Source organism: Ciona intestinalis, chromosome 8 (genome assembly GCF_000224145.3).
Source record: "Ciona intestinalis chromosome 8, KH, whole genome shotgun sequence".
NCBI lineage: Eukaryota > Metazoa > Chordata > Ascidiacea > Phlebobranchia > Cionidae > Ciona > Ciona intestinalis.
The window spans coordinates 5,106,021-5,123,921 of NC_020173.2; the positions used below are offsets into that span (position 1 = coordinate 5,106,021).

At 37.1% G+C, this 17,901-nt stretch overlaps 2 protein-coding genes across 3 annotated transcripts in view; both read right to left on the minus strand.

Annotated features, from left to right (window-relative positions):
* Positions 1–2,397, minus strand: part of LOC100183719 (protein enhancer of sevenless 2B) — a 9,589-nt gene extending 7,192 nt beyond the window's left edge. The window contains exon 1 of the mRNA XM_002131439.5: positions 2,190–2,397. Within this exon, the coding sequence (XP_002131475.1) occupies positions 2,190–2,267 (78 nt within the window). The 5' untranslated portion in view covers positions 2,268–2,397. The remainder of the gene's footprint in view (positions 1–2,189) is intronic.
* A 1,557-nt stretch (positions 2,398–3,954) lies between these two features.
* The window catches only part of LOC100181353 (sodium/calcium exchanger 2), a 17,838-nt gene continuing 3,891 nt past the window's right edge, over positions 3,955–17,901 (minus strand). The window contains exons 7-17 of one of the 2 annotated variants that reach the window (XM_009861202.3): positions 17,150–17,176; positions 16,135–16,337; positions 14,769–14,847; positions 12,395–12,566; positions 10,175–10,293; positions 9,888–10,029; positions 8,191–8,269; positions 6,063–6,241; positions 5,671–5,808; positions 5,005–5,199; positions 3,955–4,787 (exon numbers count right to left, since the gene is read on the minus strand). In XM_009861202.3, the coding sequence (XP_009859504.1) occupies positions 10,208–10,293; positions 12,395–12,566; positions 14,769–14,847; positions 16,135–16,337; positions 17,150–17,176 (567 nt within the window). In that variant the 3' untranslated portion in view covers positions 3,955–4,787; positions 5,005–5,199; positions 5,671–5,808; ... (2 more) ...; positions 9,888–10,029; positions 10,175–10,207. The remainder of the gene's footprint in view (positions 4,788–5,004; positions 5,200–5,670; positions 5,809–6,062; positions 6,242–8,190; positions 8,270–9,887; positions 10,030–10,174; positions 10,294–12,394; positions 12,567–14,768; positions 14,848–16,134; positions 16,338–17,149; positions 17,177–17,901) is intronic. The other variant, XM_018812910.2, reaches the window with a different exon arrangement.

Genomic DNA, 17,901 nt, shown 5'->3' on the forward strand with positions numbered 1-17,901 from the left:
GCGACGCTGTGTCAAATTTAAGCGACGCTGCGCTAACCGTCGCGACAGACATTTAGTCGCGTAAGAATGGACACCTGCAGTAGATTTTGGCGACACTGGGCACTGTGGCTCGCGCCGAAACTCGGTTTCGCGACGTTGACGTCGCTAAACTTAACAGTTATTGCCGCGACAATAAAATGTAAATAAATTAAATTGGACTAGGTGTCGCGAGCCAGCTCGGCTGTCGCCGAGCATTGCTCGCGAAAAACGGCTCAATCGCAGCTCTGGTAATAATATATTACAATTTGTGTTGGTTCCAATTTACTGATAGCGTCGCTCCTCGCACTTATATTTGCATCAATTAAAATGCATAATAATCGCGGTTTATCAGCATTTAAATCAGTGGTTACCAAACTTTATCTACTCGCGTACCACTTTTTGGTTCAAGCAGCGTTCTCAAACCACCTACATACTAAACTACTAAAGGCTCGTGAACAACTCATTTTAAATAGTGAAATTAAAAACCGCACGCACACCTATTTTTTCCGCGGGCATGAACTTGGCACTGCCTTTCTCGAAGTTGAAAATAAAAGTAATTTGCCTATTAAACAGGGCAACAGGCGCGGTAATAAACAACCTAAATATGTTCCAGAAGTAGCACTGCTGTATATTTACGATGTTTTCCTCAGCCAAGCAGCATAATTATTACGAAACAGTAGGGATTCACACGTGGATTCATCGCGTCATAATAGCGATTGTTTGACCTGGGAATTGATTACGTCATAATAGCAGTTCACACGTTGATTATTTGCGTCATATTAGCGATTGTCCCCTTGATTATTTAGCCTGCAGGTGCTTGAAAACAGGTTGAATATTTGCCTTTTCATGCGCATAAGTAAAGATAGGCTTGCAAAAATATTCTGTACACGCGTAAAGCAACGCCTAGGTTTAAAAAGTTAGGAACACCGGTGTAGGGAATATAGCATGGAATGTCACGCTCTACGTAATTTATGTGGATTAAAATAATGCTCACGACAATCACTAAAAGATCATTTGCGATCGTTTGGTGTGAACTTAATAAGGTGCTCGCGTACCACCTGGGAGGCCTTCGCATACCATAGTTTGGGAAGCACTGATTTAAACTAATCACCAGAAACTGATTTAAACTAACTCACCAGAACACTGATTTAAACTAATCACCAGAAACAGAAATCATACAAAAACTACAGATCGTATGGGAGCAAATAAAACACGATTGTTTACCAACAATCTCGTTTGTGATGGAACAATCGTAATGGTTTATCAAAGGTATTCTGACGTAAATAAACGTTACATTAACATGCGTAAATCTGCAACAATGTTTCCTCTGTTTATATTAATTTAGATACGTCTTTTTAATAATGTAGTGTTAGTTTTAATTTACCGCGTAAAATAGAATATATATTCGTGTGCACAACCAATAAAGGGAGTGTTTTATCGCGTCAGAGATAAACGTGGACTAGACGTAAATATGACAGCCCCCTTTTGAACGCGCTGGTTGCGCCACTGCTTTAAGATACTTATGCTTTTGAGCTATTTATATAGGCCTATATTATCCTGGGGAAATTGTTGTGTTTTATATTTATGTTTGGATTAAAACTGTGTTGTCTCACTCACTCACTTTAAATACAGTGTACTGTGATCAGTTAAGCAGATAAATACCCAAGCGTGAAATTACAAGGTTGACTTATTTTCACACTGCGTGTCTGTACTGTTACACAGCTGCCGTTTATTCGCTAAGAAATATAAACTACTAAACAACGTCTGAAAATTCCTTTAATATTTTTTTTATTTTCCTTCCACCAATATATAAATATAGATTAAGATTAGCGTTGTTACTGTTATGCCCAACCAAACCTTATAATCGAGTAGGTACTTTCACAAGATCTATTGTTTCGACTTTGGTTATTGTACGCAAACCAGAGGATGACAAAATATTAAAATAACTTGCTATGTTATTCATACAAAGGTTTAAAGAACTCTGCTATCAACACATCATAATATGTTTAATCATCTTACTGATATGGTACTTTACTACCATTATTCTTTTAGCGACTTTGCTATAAAAATCTGTTTTGTTGCTATGCAGACTTTATCAGAGAATGATATTTTTTTGATTGATACCAGATGACCTGCTAAAATATTATTTACAGTATGTGTGATAGAAGTACCTTTAGTATGTCACTTTTTCGGAAGCTTAGTTCATCCGGAGCAGTCGCTTTAAAGTCGTATTTTGCAATACTTTCCATTGTTTATATGTTATTTGTAGTTCAATTGCTGTAACGTCGTAACTATAACACTATTGCCCAGTACGGACACAGTCAATATGCATAATGTGCTTAGTCTATACACTGAGGAAAGGGATTATAGGAGTAACAGTAACATACTTAATAATTTTAATGGTTCTAGTAATTTGTCAACACCTATATGCATAAATCAAATTTTATACAAGTTACAATCAGAATCTAGTTTAAATTTTAACTGTGATGGGGCACTGGTAACAAATCTTTCAGTATGTTACAGATAGGTGGAAATTGTTAGAGGTTGGTACTTAGGGGTTACACCCGGTCAGAGGTTATATTGGTTGATAGAATAAGGAGTTAGTAGTTAGCAGGTAACATAGGGGCAGGATTCTTTACTTTCACTAAATCTTTAGTTGATATTATACTAATCAGCATTCAAAATTAACTAGGGCAAAACAAATTACATCACTAGTTTCCATTTTATTGTGTGTCTTTGCTATTTAATAGTTAGTTAAAAACATGGGAATTAAGTGACCAACATTACAAATAGGAATCTTTAAGCAACCTTCTTCTATTAGTAAATTCAAGCTATTCATTATTATCTCACAAACACAAATTAAATGAATGAATGTAATTTAATTCTATATGTTACTTATTGTTTACCAGCAGCCGAATTGGTATTTAGGAATATTTGGTTAAAAATGGAAGTTTTTATAAGAAAACACAAAAGCCTATAAAGGAAAATATTTCTGATGTAGTTTATGAAGAAGAAAAAGTACAGATTATGAATCATATACAGTGATTATAGATCAATATAGTTAAAACCGTTACTTCATTGAATAAATGTTGACGGCACGACTATTTTACTCGTTATTCTAACATATTTTTATAAATTTATGACAAAAAATTAACAGGCTCGTACGCTACGGTATCGAATATGAAAATAAAAGGCGTTGGCTTACATTTTAAATAAGAAAAATTACACCTTTAACCGCATACACATTTCTAATAACATGCATAATTGTTAGTATCTAAAAAAACTCAATATATTTCCTTGTACGTAGAAATAACTGCCCTTTGGAATTCTATACGACGGAAGAACAAACAACTTCCCAGTCGAATAGCGATTCTCAAGTGTCATGACGTCATACCTTTTACCTGGTAGAGGTCGTAGTCACAATTATTTTATTTGTAGGGTCAAATTCCAATTCAAAGTTTTTGTGTATGATTTTTAAATCCCTCTTTAGGATAGGATATGTTTTCAAAGTATATTGTTCAATATTTCTTTTGTTTTACTCGAATTTTAGTTTTAAACAGGTCTTCTGGAAATCGCTGTCTTAAAAATACTATAAAATGTGATGGTACAAGTAGTTTATTTAAACTCTTCTTTTTGGTGTTTGTCTGATATTGGAAATTGCCTTTTTAACGTGATGCGTTTATGCAATACATAAAAGTTTAAACACAGTTGTTTAGATGATTTCGGCCTTGGTGGACTTCTATCAACACCAGCCACACAATTTATGAATGCATTTTAACCTTGTCTCCCACATTGCAGAAGGTGATTCTGTAAACCATACCTTACCAAACGTAGTTCCTGACACTCTGGTGCTTTGTTTTTGGAAAAGTTTTCCCCTCTGTGTTGATTTCTGTGTCTTTTTAAATATACTTCACTTCCTTAAACAAGTCAATCTGAAGCGGTGAGTGGATCTTTATATTTTTATATAAAAAAGATCGGAATGTACTAATAATTGATTAAGTTCAACCCATTTTAAATCTAGTATAGAAAATATATACACAGTTATATTGTGTTCGCACGCAGGAATTATGTTATGACCACTAAAATCAACCGGCCATCAATATGCTAAATGATTACTACTGCTAAATAAAGTGCTTAATGCGTGCGAGTTTTGACAGAGGCGGAACATAACATACATTCAACCACGATACTAGTTAACAAGGCGTTAGAACAGATGTGTGAGAACACAAATTCACTCTCGTTAGGAAGAATATCAAGGACAGACTAGGAATGTTCAAAGCAGGCGTGCTAAAAATTAATAAGATGACAAGATACAGTAAAGAGTTTCTATGTCGAGCCAGAAGTTTTGGTTTTGTTATTATATCGGTTTAAATAATACTTTAAAAAGTGTCCAACTGGTTGAACTATGGGCAAAAGTTTGATTTGATAAAAAGCGATAAGAACCAGTTTTTTTTTCTGGATTTATGTTGAAGATGAGTGCACTGGCCTCTGCAATTGCTCCAAAGTGATAAAACACGGCCAATATGTGATTAGAAACCAGCTATGTGGCCGTACGCTTGTAGAGAAGACAACAGAACATAAAGCAGCCAGAGAAGTATGAAAAACACGACAGTGACTATCTTCGGGATCTTTGGTCCACCAAGTTCTGCAGCGCCCAGTATAGGTGCATAGTGACGTGCAATCAGGGTTGCGATTGCTATAATGGCAGCCACAGAGTACAGGGCGACACTGAAGCCCGTTGACCCAGCATCAACCGGGAAGTTGATATTCTGTAAACAAATTCTGTTTAGAACAGAGTAGTATAAATGTTAATGGTAGCAAGCAGGAGAATATGATGCTTACTTTGTGACACATGCAAGATTTTTCATACTATACTGTGCTCTTAATAGTTCACTGAGTCCCTTCTAGTCATAACACATAAGCTTGCTCAGTGTACAGCAAGGCAGCCTTAACCCCAAGCAACAAATTCATAAATAAGATTCGTACCGCCGTTACTTTCCAGTAGATCGAAGCAATCACCCACGGAAGGCCGAGGCCAAGGAAGACGTTGACACTGTTACTGCCTGTGACGTTACCAATGCTGTTATCTGCATATGGTTCCGTAGTGGCCAGAATTTTGCTTGCGAAAAGATCCGGGAGCGAGGTTCCAAGGGCAACAAATGTGATAGCAACCACTGTAGGCTGTAAAGAATATAATAATTAAGGCTTGAATTGGCCATATTTTTACCACATTAAGATACGTAATCTGGATTTTTTGCACCTTATTTTGATTATTTGTATCAGCCATATATAGCTTAAGAATTTGAATATACAGCTGGCAGTTTTACGTTATCTAGTTGGCAAAAAACAGACATTCCCAGATATTCTAATATATAGGGTTTCATGCTTAAGCTGTCACCATTTTTGCCATCAATGTTCTTTGGCACAACACTGACAGGCCTTTGTTCCCACCCAGTGGTTCTTTTTGGTTGCCCAACTCATAAGACAAACTTAAAAAAAATCCCGAAAAATAATCACCCACAAAGTTAAATATATCATTGCCCTGCCAGGCGGAGATATATAAACCAAACTTATTCACCTATACCCTAACCAAGGGCATAATATATTGCACATTCTGAAATTTTCTACGTATACCATCCCGCATCCCTGTACCTTAAGTCCAATAATACATCCAAAGATACCAGCCAGGTCTCCCACTATTGCTGTAAGGATAGCAATAAAACCAAGGGAAACAGCAAAGCAAGCCCAGCCTCCCCAAATAGATGGTGGTGGTACAATAGCGAATATCACCTGGATGGTGGAATTTTTTAAATTGTTTTAGGGTAATATATTATAGAATGGGGCAAATGTTATTATTAGATAGATATATTATATTATTATTACTATAAGGATCTGGTGCTTTCAAAATGTTACAAATGTTTTTTTACTTTACTTTAAACAGATGTGTAAGAGAATATGTCATATTACTTTAAAAACGTGAAATAGTAGAAATTAGTCCGCCGTGTGGTGGCAGTGTGGAGTCGCTACTAAATAGTCGTATTTACTTTAAAACCAAACGTGAGGAAATGCATGGCGTAGTCTGCAGCTGTAGCGCTTTCCGTATCTCCTCCGTTGACGGTCATTGCTTGCGTAAACTGTTCAGTCCACGATTGTGAACCAAGTTTCATTTTCAGCAGCTTAAGATGCGTCTTAGCAACAACTCGGCGCACAAGACCGTCGAATTCTGTGTTACAAAACAATGTTACATAACCGTTGATTAGGTGCAGTGCAGTCTACCAATAATAAGGCGGAATTTGTCCTACACTATGAAACTGTAATCAATATACGGACTGGTAAACTGCATATAACCTTTCTGTGTTACAGTAATAGTATGGTTACATAACTGATGATTGGTGCACTCTGCTAATATTGTAGGCGAACTTTGTCCAATGATATGAAACTGTAATCTAATATAGTATATCGACTGGTAACCCGCATATAAATTTAATCCATGCTCTATGGGATAAAATACAGCTATAAGCAATAAAGGACACCGACAATCTGGAAATGATTATTCCGTAAAATGTCATAGCAAATTATAATTTAATTAAATAGTCATAAAATGAATTTAATTCTTTATGACGTTCAGATTTGCTGCAGCAATCTGTCCATTAATCAGTTTTCCGTCTAATAACGTTATCTATTTTCGATACTTGTTATTGATTTTTTAAAGTTGGTGACATTTTAAAAAAGACGGATTGCGTTCTTAATGCTGCTTTTTTGGGACGGCGCAACCGCGAAGTAACGGAAGGTTTACACAACTTTACAACCATGTTAAATACGACATTACCCTAAAGTTTTGTCAGAACAGCAACCAAAACCAGCAAAAAAACAGTTCTATAAACAAACCAGATATTCAATTTTACTCTGACCGAGTAAAAACGGACGGAGGAGCATGTGGTAATACTAACAGAACAATGCCGAATTTAGAAAAAAATCACTTCAAAGGTACATATTTACCGAGCCGTTACCGAAAGAAGTGCGGTATTTCTAAAACCTAAGTTCATTCCGGGTAAACTAGTTGAATAAATAGTGTCTGTGTTTACTGAAGATAAGGAGCAACTGTAAACTAAATAACCGCTAGAAAAAGCGACGGTTAAAATTCAAAAAATTGACGCGGTAGAGACGGCTCTGTTTGTTTTAACTTACGTATGCGTGGAGTTCCGCATATATTTATGAAGATGCCTAACCCGCCCATAATGTCTACAGCGTGCGTAACGTCACCGCCTAGCAGTGCGTAACGGTACAACGTAATTTGACGCGCAATCGCACGTTCGGCGAAGGAGAGTTTGTTTTTCGGGGAAAATAGCGAACAGAATACACGACGCAGGTGTTTACCGCTGTCACGTTTATTTAATCAAACAAATCATTTGGTTGGGCGTGAGTTGCAGAGCTTTATGAAGCTAAATTTAAAGCATATTCAACGATACCTAAGCACTTGGAATGTTGTAAATTAGTACTAAGGGGTAAGATAGGGCACCGTTAACACCTGAATCCCATATTTCCTGATCGCGTTATAAACAATCTTTAGAAGATACGGGTATACATTTCTAGTAGTATTAATGTTTTACTACCAAATTGGGCAAGAAAAGAGCATAAAAAACACGTCCTATAATGCCCCACCCTACTATAGTACCATTTTAAAGCATAATATTAACGTATAACCTTTGTGAGTAATACGAATTGTAGGCTAAGGCGGGAATATAGACCACACAATAGAATGGGTGGGCGTGCGCTTAACTTAACTTTATTTGACCTACACCGCTCAAAAAATATTGCCAATTACTAATACTTGTAAAAGGGCGGGTACAGATTACCTCACTCATTTGAAATACACCATAGCGACCATATTATTTAGTCTTTACGTTCTATATGAAGGGCGTAACAGTAACACGCACGGCCGGCACGGGTTAGTATAATAGTTGGCACCAAATGCCTTTGGTAAAACTTTCACTATATTATATTTCCTCGTCTCAGCTGGTGGTAAACAAAAAACATTCACAGAGCTATAAAACCGTATCCTCAAAACTTCCATAGACAGTTGTTAATTGTTTATGCTATTATTACTCGACGGGTGCTATTACATGTAGATGTATATATTTTTACTCCTGTTTTAAACAATAATTAACTTACCGTCGTCTCCAACCACTGTTACAACCGTCTTCTGTGTATGACCGAGTGTCGCACCTCCAGATACTGATAATATGGTGATCTGTGACGTAAAATACATTCAATTCTTGTATATAGTACTTGGTTAAGTTGGGACACCGTTGGCAGCCAAATCCCGTGTTTTCTGACTTAATTAATTGACAACGATTGTTCGTGTATTATTCAGTTGGCAACGCTTTTTAAAATCTTGAGTATGCGGTTATTTAATTCTGTAGAAATACTTTTTTGATACTACCAAATGAAACAAGAAAAAAAATCTTTCCTGTCTTACCCCACCATACTATAGTAGCGTGGCGGAAGATGGGTCACTTTCTTTCCTTTTCTTATCCCATTTGGTAGTAATCAAATATCATTCAAAGAATTATAAAACCGTATCCTCACGACTCCTATAGACCGTTGCTAATTGTTTACTTTAAAACATGATCAATATATTTAGATATTATGTGCTAAAGGTTTCCCGTCTTCCCCCTATTGTATATATACCAATTTACGTTTAAATTAAAACACGAACGAATAATAACAATAAAGCAGGGTATAAAATAGAACGGGATACTGGTTTATAAATATCCGGTAAAATTGCAGAAGCTGCGGTCACACTGGATTGGAAATTAAAGTATGAATTATACATGCAAGGATTTATTAAATGCGCACTTAGCCACGGGAGTTGTAGGTTGTGGATATTGAGTGTGAAATGAGACCTCTCACTTTACAGACACCAAGGCCCAATATTTAATACCGGGTTAAGTGTGGATTAATTGATCGGTTTCTGATTGATTGTGAAAATGGTAGAGTTTTATGAATGCATTTATGAGAGAACAGATTACAAATGTGGGCCAGGTGCCCCTGTATATCGTTTGGTAGAATGTCTTTATTTTGCCAATTTTTATACGACTATAGTCATTTCTTTTTGGTTTGGGGACATTTCAGAGGCAGTCACACAGACAGAGAGACTTTCAGGAAACGTATTCGGCTACCAAGCCAAGGCTGATGCCATTTCCGCCTATCGATCTGCACCGGCAACCGCTTTTGGCTCGATTTGAAATGTTTACTGTGTCGAAATGCCACAGAAGCTTCAACGCGGATCAATTTTGACGTTTGTTTGAAAGACGGCACAACACAAAAGCTTTAACCTTTACATAATAGCGCGGAGTTTTATCGCGCGTTGGATACTTGATCTGAAAGAACTTAAAAACAGACGCCCACATTAATTATTAACGAAATCAGTGCTGCCTTTGTTTTAGATTCAAACCCACACGCCTAAATTTGGAATTCGCTGCCATTAATTCACTTTTAATCCGGCACCACTGGAGTAACGTTAAAACAATCTGAAATCGGAGTGAGCGTTTAAGTTCGAATCAACCAATAGGATGGCGAGTTTGATAAAACGCTTCCTAACTTTCTGCAAATGAAACACAGTGGAAACGATAGCACTAAATGCAAACAGTGCATATTTATGAGTGACATTACGTTAGTCAACGCTAAACGCACGTATCTAAACATCTGTAACGGCGTATCTAGTGTTATAGCGGCCGACGACGTGGTAAAAACCCACATTAAGTGCTTTTGCACCGCAAAACTAGAGAACTTTAACCAACTGTCATTATGGTGTGAAAGGCGTAAGCAAGACGTGCTTACTTTGTGGCTCTCATTGATTGTCTAACCTGAAAGTTTTCGTCCTTTTTCGTTTTGTGGTCGTTTATAATTTCAATGTCGATATTTTTGAGGTCCTCTCCATGTTCGAACGTGACAGTTCCTTGCTTGCCACGGTAATGCACTCCGTCCTTACCGCTGACGTCACTCGTCCTACGTCACAGTGACGTGTAATTTTACAAAAAAACAATAGTAAACGCTATAAGTCGCTAAAAAAGTGTATCCGGTTTACAATACATCACAGGTCATGGCAGCTTTATTAAAAGTCAGACCAACTTAACAGAATATGTTTAGTGACCTGTATTCGACATTAACGATCCCATCCGCCCCGTTATGTTCTTTGAAGTGGAATATAAGCAGTTCCTATGCTTTCCTTTACCAAATAACTTGGTTTGGTAAATTCAATTGTCCCAGGTTCTGTAAAAAATACGTATCGTTAACTACTGGTTTAAAAGGCATTGAAACGTCCATAGACTGACAAGCGCATTAATGCTTCTCATTTTTGCAATTTTTTTCGTGCTCTTGAATTTCAATCCATTACTACCGGTTCGATTTCGTAACCTTTACCGTGACAGCTGACAGGCAACAGTATAGGCTGCGGTAGAAAGTGCTCTAGCCTCACGTTACATTATACCATAAGAGGTGGCTTACTACGCTGCTATTACACTACAGCAATATCTCGGGGTCGCAATTTTAAACTTGTAACTTCAATTTGAAATTGATTTTACATTTCCATACAGAGAGGAGTAGGGCGTAAGGTGTGGGGACACATTTTCATTCTCTTTTCTCGTCTCATTTGGAAGTAAACAAAGGACAGTTAAAGAGTTATAAAACCGTATCCCCACGACTCCCATTGACCATTGTTAAATGTTTAAAACTTGATCAGGATATTTCAATATTATGTGGATATTATGTGCTAAAGTTGTTCCTCCACCCTACTATATAAATATACAAATGGGTTTACCATGTTACGCATCATATTTGCTTACGTAGCCTACGGGCGGTGACCAACGTAACTGACGCATGACAAACACGCAGTAACGTAGTTGACGCATGACAAACACGCCGCCATCATAACATGATGACTATTCTCAAAGGAATGTTGTCTCACGTAACAACGCATTCAAGCAACATTTTGAACGAAGGTTTTTTGTACAACGCCCGTGGTTGAAAAGGCGCAACACGCTGGTGTAATAATTGTTTTTAAAACTTGGTGCGTTTTATATTTGATAATTACCAATTAAGGAAAAATTAATGACACAAATTAATTTTATCACGCATTTTTTATGATGTTTTGATATGGTATACCATAAATTGTTTTTTGATATGGAATACCATAAATTCAACGTATAAATTTCCGTAATTATCAGACTTTTTTTTGTACAAGCACGGATTAGGAGCGCTTGAAATAATATTTACTTTGGCGATATTGGCTGGTATGGGTGGACATTACAAAGCCACTGAAACGGTCATTGTTACAAAACAAAACGTTCGCCGCTGGCGTTTTTATAACAGGATTGCCGCCATCTAAAGGTGGCTGTACAAGTGTACACAGTATCCGGAATTCGTCCGTTTTGTCTGTTCTGTTCGGATTTCGCTGCCGCGTGCGGAACTAGGTAATGGGTTTGCATACGACTTCGCATGTCTGATACTGTGTACAGCCACCGTTAGAAGGCTTCCTTCGGACGATTTTTGTAACAATCCAAAATTAAAAAGTATACATTCTACTGTAACATTTCTCTAGCAGTCAAAAAAGACGCTGTGTTTTGTTGCTCCAAAAACTTTTAATATATATAGTAAGGTGGGGGAGGATGGGACACGTTTACATTGTATTTTTCAGTATAATTTGGCAGTACCGTATCCTCACGCCTCACATAGACTGTTGTTAATTGTTTAAAACACGATCAGGATATTTGGATATTATGTGCTAAAGGTGTCCCATCTTCCCCATTCTACTATGCTAGGATATTATGTGCTAAAGGTGTCTCATCTTCCCCTATTTTACTACATACATTAAATAAATTGAGTTTCGTGGTAAAAAAACCCGGCAGTAACAATATACTGCACGTTGAATAACAGACTTTGAATACAGCAATAAAATTTCCTGCCAAGAATATTAAAAACCAACTTTAATGAATTCCTTATAGCGCAGGTATACCTATACTGGTCAACGTGGTTGAACGACAATTTACATCAAGTTTTTCGGGTTTAACGTGTTCTAAACAGTAAACAACTGTCATTTTGTTACTAATTCTGTTTTCTATATATTTTATATTCGTAATCGCGTTTTAACAAATATAGTAGGGTGGGGGAACTTTAGCACATCATATACAAATATTCTGATCATGTTTTAAACAATTAACAACGGTCTATGGGAGTCATGAGGATATGGATTTATAATTCTTTGAATATTCTTTGTTTACTACCAAATGAGATGAGAAAATAGAATGAAAATGTGTTCCATCTTACCCCACACTACTGTATGTTTATATCAATAATAATTGAAATCAACACATACCGTCATCGTTGATAATAGTGATTTGGTTGATAACTTTGCGACCGAGTTTGACGTAATTTCTTCCGTTTTCTTTTAAGTCGCTTTCTGGGATGGATAGTTTGACAAAGAATGTTTCGTCTGGTTCCCAAACATTGTCGTCAATAATTTCGATCTCAATCTCCTTGCGCGTTTCCTGGAGTAAAAACGTATAGAATTGTCAGGGGAGGTTTTACCTTAAACGGCTGTAGCTATATATGCAATGCGTATAAAGGTTGAAGAATTGTTTTACTACTATATCACAGAGCTCACTCTCACACAATATACACAGAGCGCTGTGAATTTTATAAAAATCTGAAAATAATTCTTTAAATCTTAAAAGTTTAAATACAAAGTCTTTCGCTGAAGCCAAAATATATGCCAATTCTAGCGTCTGTTTTGAAGTTAGGAAATACTGCACAACAGCATTGTGAAACACTAAAGATTACAGGTGGCTACATACAAATATACATCTAAAATTTAGTATAGAAAAAAGACAAATTGCTGAAGTAACGTTTGGTTTCATTAACGTAATGTAAAAGAGAAATTGATTTTCCAGTTAAATCCATTCATTTAAAAAACCTCTTTATAATTGCTTTTGTCATTTCGGCAGAAGTAATGTCCCAAACGTGACCGCCCGATTTCAAAGCAATAACCTTTACACGGTGCGATAATTTTATATAGAAGCCAGCCTAATTGTTTAAAGCAGTTCCATGGGCGTATCGGCAATCGCGTGGCAATGTGTCTCCGGCAGCCGTTTCGGTCGAATTTAGCAAATGGTATATATATTACACGGCCCGATAGATCGGCTCATTTTAATTAAGATATTTCTGCAGTGTAGGTGGTATATAATGATAAAACGAAAAAAATCTCTAAAAGAATTAGCACTTTTGGTACAAACGTTTTAAGTATGCGAAAAACAATATTAGGACCAAGCTTATGTTTTACATTTGACAAAGAGCTAACTATCTTAATGAACCGAAACCTGTTGTTCTCTGAGTCACAGGCGCTGGAAAATTAACCTAATTTGCCGGTTTTGAAATGCTCCAACGAACCATATTTATACCATCCATGGCCACTATATTAAACTGTGAAGGTTTTTGAGCTGATTCAGTCATACATTTGACGTCACTGAAGATGTTTTAGTTTTTAAACTATAAAACATTTGAGATGAAAATCGTATCATACATATGGGGTGTCTTGTTGTATTAAAACTGTTCAGTTCAAATGAAATGCTTTTCTCCGTCATTACAACGACAACCACAACAATGCAGGTTCCAGTAAACCAAACGGATTTGTTACACCAACTTATCCATTACAATACCAAAGTGTCGAACGCAGTGCAAACAAACAATGCCTAAAACTTAAGCTAAGATTGAATTCTTCAGCTTATTACTATTCATACAAAGAAAGCGAATACCGGGCAACGGTAAACAAGCATGGACGCCAGGCGATCTTTTACGAGTAGAGAATTTCACAGGAAAGTAAAAGCAAGGGGAGTTACAACAAATGTCTCGAACACATACATGCCCGCAATTGAGCTAATACCGCTACATAGCTCATTTGGAGTACGTGCATAGTTTTACACGCAGGTATATCAGACTAATATTCGCGCTTATATATTAACTTATTTGGTAGTAAGTGCACAATCTTACACGGCAGATACATCAGACTAGTAGACGATTTTATTCCAAATATAGGTATAGTTAGATTTATTCACTAATTATGAATTACGCTGGTAACATACAGTATAGGGTGGGGAAGATAGAACACCTTCAGCACATAATATCAAAATATCCTGATCGTGTTTTTAACAATTAACAACGGTCTATGGGTGTCGTGAGGATGTGGTTTTATAATTCTTAGAATGTTTTTTTTGTTTACTATATACCAAATTAGACGAGAAAACAGAATGAAAAGGTGTCCCATTCCCCCCCTACCCTACCATATCATGATCGTGCCGACTGAGGGTACAGTGGTAGTCGGTGCGTGGGTTGGTTGAAATATACAGAGGAAATGTAAACGCTTTTAAAGTCAATCTACGGGAGTAAACACTTGTACTTTGAGAATGATTAATCCCGTTTGAAATTGACATGTTCCGATCGATGCTAAACAGATAACAAACACAGCGTGACCAGATAGAAGATGGAGCGTTTTTAAAGTAGCTCTTATGGCAGTTTATTACGCCCTCGATGCTTTGACGTTTTAATTGTCATCTTATAATAATTTTAATTGTAGTCTACATGGGTATGGTTCATTACATTATAACAGAGAGGACCTGGGTTAACGAATAAGAGCAGTAACTTAACCGAACAGAACATCCGACGGAACGAGAAAATGAATAAAACATGAAACTTACCTTCGGCCCGAAGGTCAGAGTTCCCGACACCGAAACATAATCGTCGCCTGCATTGGCTGTACCGTCGAAGGTCTCATAACTGCAGATGAAGAATATAAAATATGGATATGTTTTATTTCCATCTATGTGAGTGAGGACCCGCATTGTGACACGCCATGGGTCCCAGGATGTAGATTTTTATTGCTACGCAGCATTGTGTTATATTGTTTTCAGTGGTTCAATGCAGCAATGAACTCTTTTACACATTTTTGGTGAGAAGTTTTACAACAGCTATTTTTTGGTCTGTCGAAGAAACATACATTCAAACAGGGCGTACTAATTACCGCTTGTAAGGAAGCAAATAATCTGCGGCATGGCGGGCGACAGGAAAAGTAACACATACATTGCAGCCTGCATAAACAACATAATACACCTGCATAAACAAAATGTACGAAAATACGTTTAGCGGCTGGTGCGGCTCTTTTTTCCTTGTTTTTTTGTTAATATAGAACACAAGTACGAAACACCAATACTTGTGTAGTTTTAACTAAATCATGTTACCATATAATGCACATTGCGTCTCGAGTGGCATACAACGCTGTAAAATTATCGGATTTTACGCGGGGGAATCCGGGGCGTATGTCTAAAACGGTCTTGTTCGACTTAATGATAAAGAGATCTATTGGTCAACCCGGTATTTTGTGCTGTGTAACCGGCGTTTAAAGTCAACGGCGTTTTGCCCTTAATAATTCATGTGCGGTATAAATACCGTTTTGTGTCCGTCCATTCTTAGAGGGAAAGAATTCGAACTTTAATTGCCCGATTTATCGACGCAAGTCCGTTTTAGAATCCAACATGACGTATATAGACCACCGCGGCTTATAGTGTACCTGCATATTATCCGATGTAAGCTTTGAAGAAGTCACTGCGTGTTGAGCCCTTGAATTTGTGGTTTAAGCGTGGACATAGTTTGGTTAAGTGTAACACGCTGGCATGGTGGGGTTTAAGTATGTGACACGCTTGCTGTTACTATATCCTATCATTTTATGCTACAATATTTTTTCTCAAAACTAGTGACCTAAAATCTCAAGGTCTGGTGTTTCGAAGAGGCGTGACCTAGTTTAGAGGCGTAACTCAACACGCTACGCAAAATCGAGACGAGAGACACCGTAATTAAATAATAGATGAGGTGCGACAGTTTTACACTGAATTATGGCGCGTGTAAATTAATGGATATTAATAATTTAAACAAAAAAACAGCCTACGCAAAGACGCAACCTAATTATCGAGAACTGATAAAAACCTTGCGCCGAAAACCTAAAAAATCGCGCTAGAAACACAAATCGAGACGGGAAAATAAGTGTAAGTGTGTCATGCATAGGCCTACCTCACACTTGCATCCGCGGATAAATCTCCCGTTCTGACCACAATGATCTTTACGGTTCCACAGTTCTCCATAACAGAGCACGAAACCGCATCAAACTCAATCTCAGTTGTCAGTTTGACATCGTAGCCGAGAAGGCCGTCTACTTCTACGATGCGCTGGTTGGTAGTCGCAGCACCGTTGCCTAAAGCCACCGTTGCCGCAAGCTGCGAGTGTTTGGCAGTTTAGAGTAATGGCCAGTGCCGCTTATAGTACAGCGCGTATGTTCGAGCAAGCGAGCTATACAGAACTGCGGTGAAGTTGTACGACAGGTATAAGTTATGTCGTGACGAGAACTGCTGCAAACAAAGTGTTCTCGTACGCTGGGGACAAGCCATTGTAATACGGCAATGATTCGTGCATGAAATTGGATACTATATTGCCATGCAGAACTAGAGCATGCAAAGTTATTCATGCTTTTTCGCCCCAATACAGAAACATGCAATAAAACAGATGGTTAGCGCTACAGCATACAATTGTTCGCATCGTAAAAAGCAAACAAATTTTACTACCGGTAAAACATGCAATACGTTCAAAGAACATTGTACAACTGAACAAAAAATCTATCAATGTAAAATTGACATACATTTTAAAAAGACTCGTGAGTGGAGTATTACGAACGTGTCATTCACTTTTGTCTAATAACAGTGCCTACAGATTGTAGTGGCTATTTCAGACAATTGTGCTCCATAGGGGAAAATGGTGTATTGGAATAAAGTGGTTTAGCCTTAGCATTGGAAATTCTACAACTGTTTTTTTTTTACTATTTATGTGTTGTTCAAACTAAAGCCACATATATTAGATTTTAAACTTAAAAGAAAACTGAGAATAATTATGTATATCCTGGTACCTAGTGTGTTAAAAGGCTGGGTCAGAACGTAAGCAAAAGGCTTAAATAAGCATAGCAGAACAAAGGCCATTCCGAAAAGTTGTAAGAGTGCAAACATGGTATAATACTGTACACACTGTATAACCAAACCTGTTCTGTTGATGCTCCATGAAGAACCTGCAAGATATTAATTGCAGCATATTCGATTTCAATTAAAATGCAGGCTTAACAAATTGCACGAATTAAGCCAGCAAGCGTGGGGAGCAGACACAAATTAAAGATAAACAGCAGTAGTTACATTGTTACAACAATGAATGCAACTTATGCACGGAGCAACAGCCTTAACAAAAATGGCATATGCGCATTTAGCAACATGTATTGACACTTTAATGTGACATTCACTGCTCTCTATATACCTTGACATTTTGAAACTTATTACGTGTAAATAAACTATATAATTTTGAGGGTTGATGTTCTAAAATGTTTGGAGAAAAAATCGCAGAGAGCATGAATCAAATAGCATGTTAGAAATATAAAGTAAGCTCAAAACAATAGTATTTAAAAATGCTTAAATTAGAATTACAGACTGCGACACTAAAAGTACGTACAATATTTTACAACAATAGGATATATACAATAGTCATACATGCTGAAATTATGTTTGTGCAATTGGCCTAAAATGTTTGTATATGTTTTGCATTACTACAAAGAGCATGTTAGTATAGGGATGGCAGCTTATTTGGTTAGTACTGTTACATTACACCTCGGGTCACCATCTAAAAGACTAATATAAGGTTATGGCACATTCCTTTCCAACTAGGTCATAACTGACTTGGTTTAAAGAGATACCAAGCCCCTGTTTAGCACACATAAGGTTAATACATCAGTGTCTTGGTAAACAA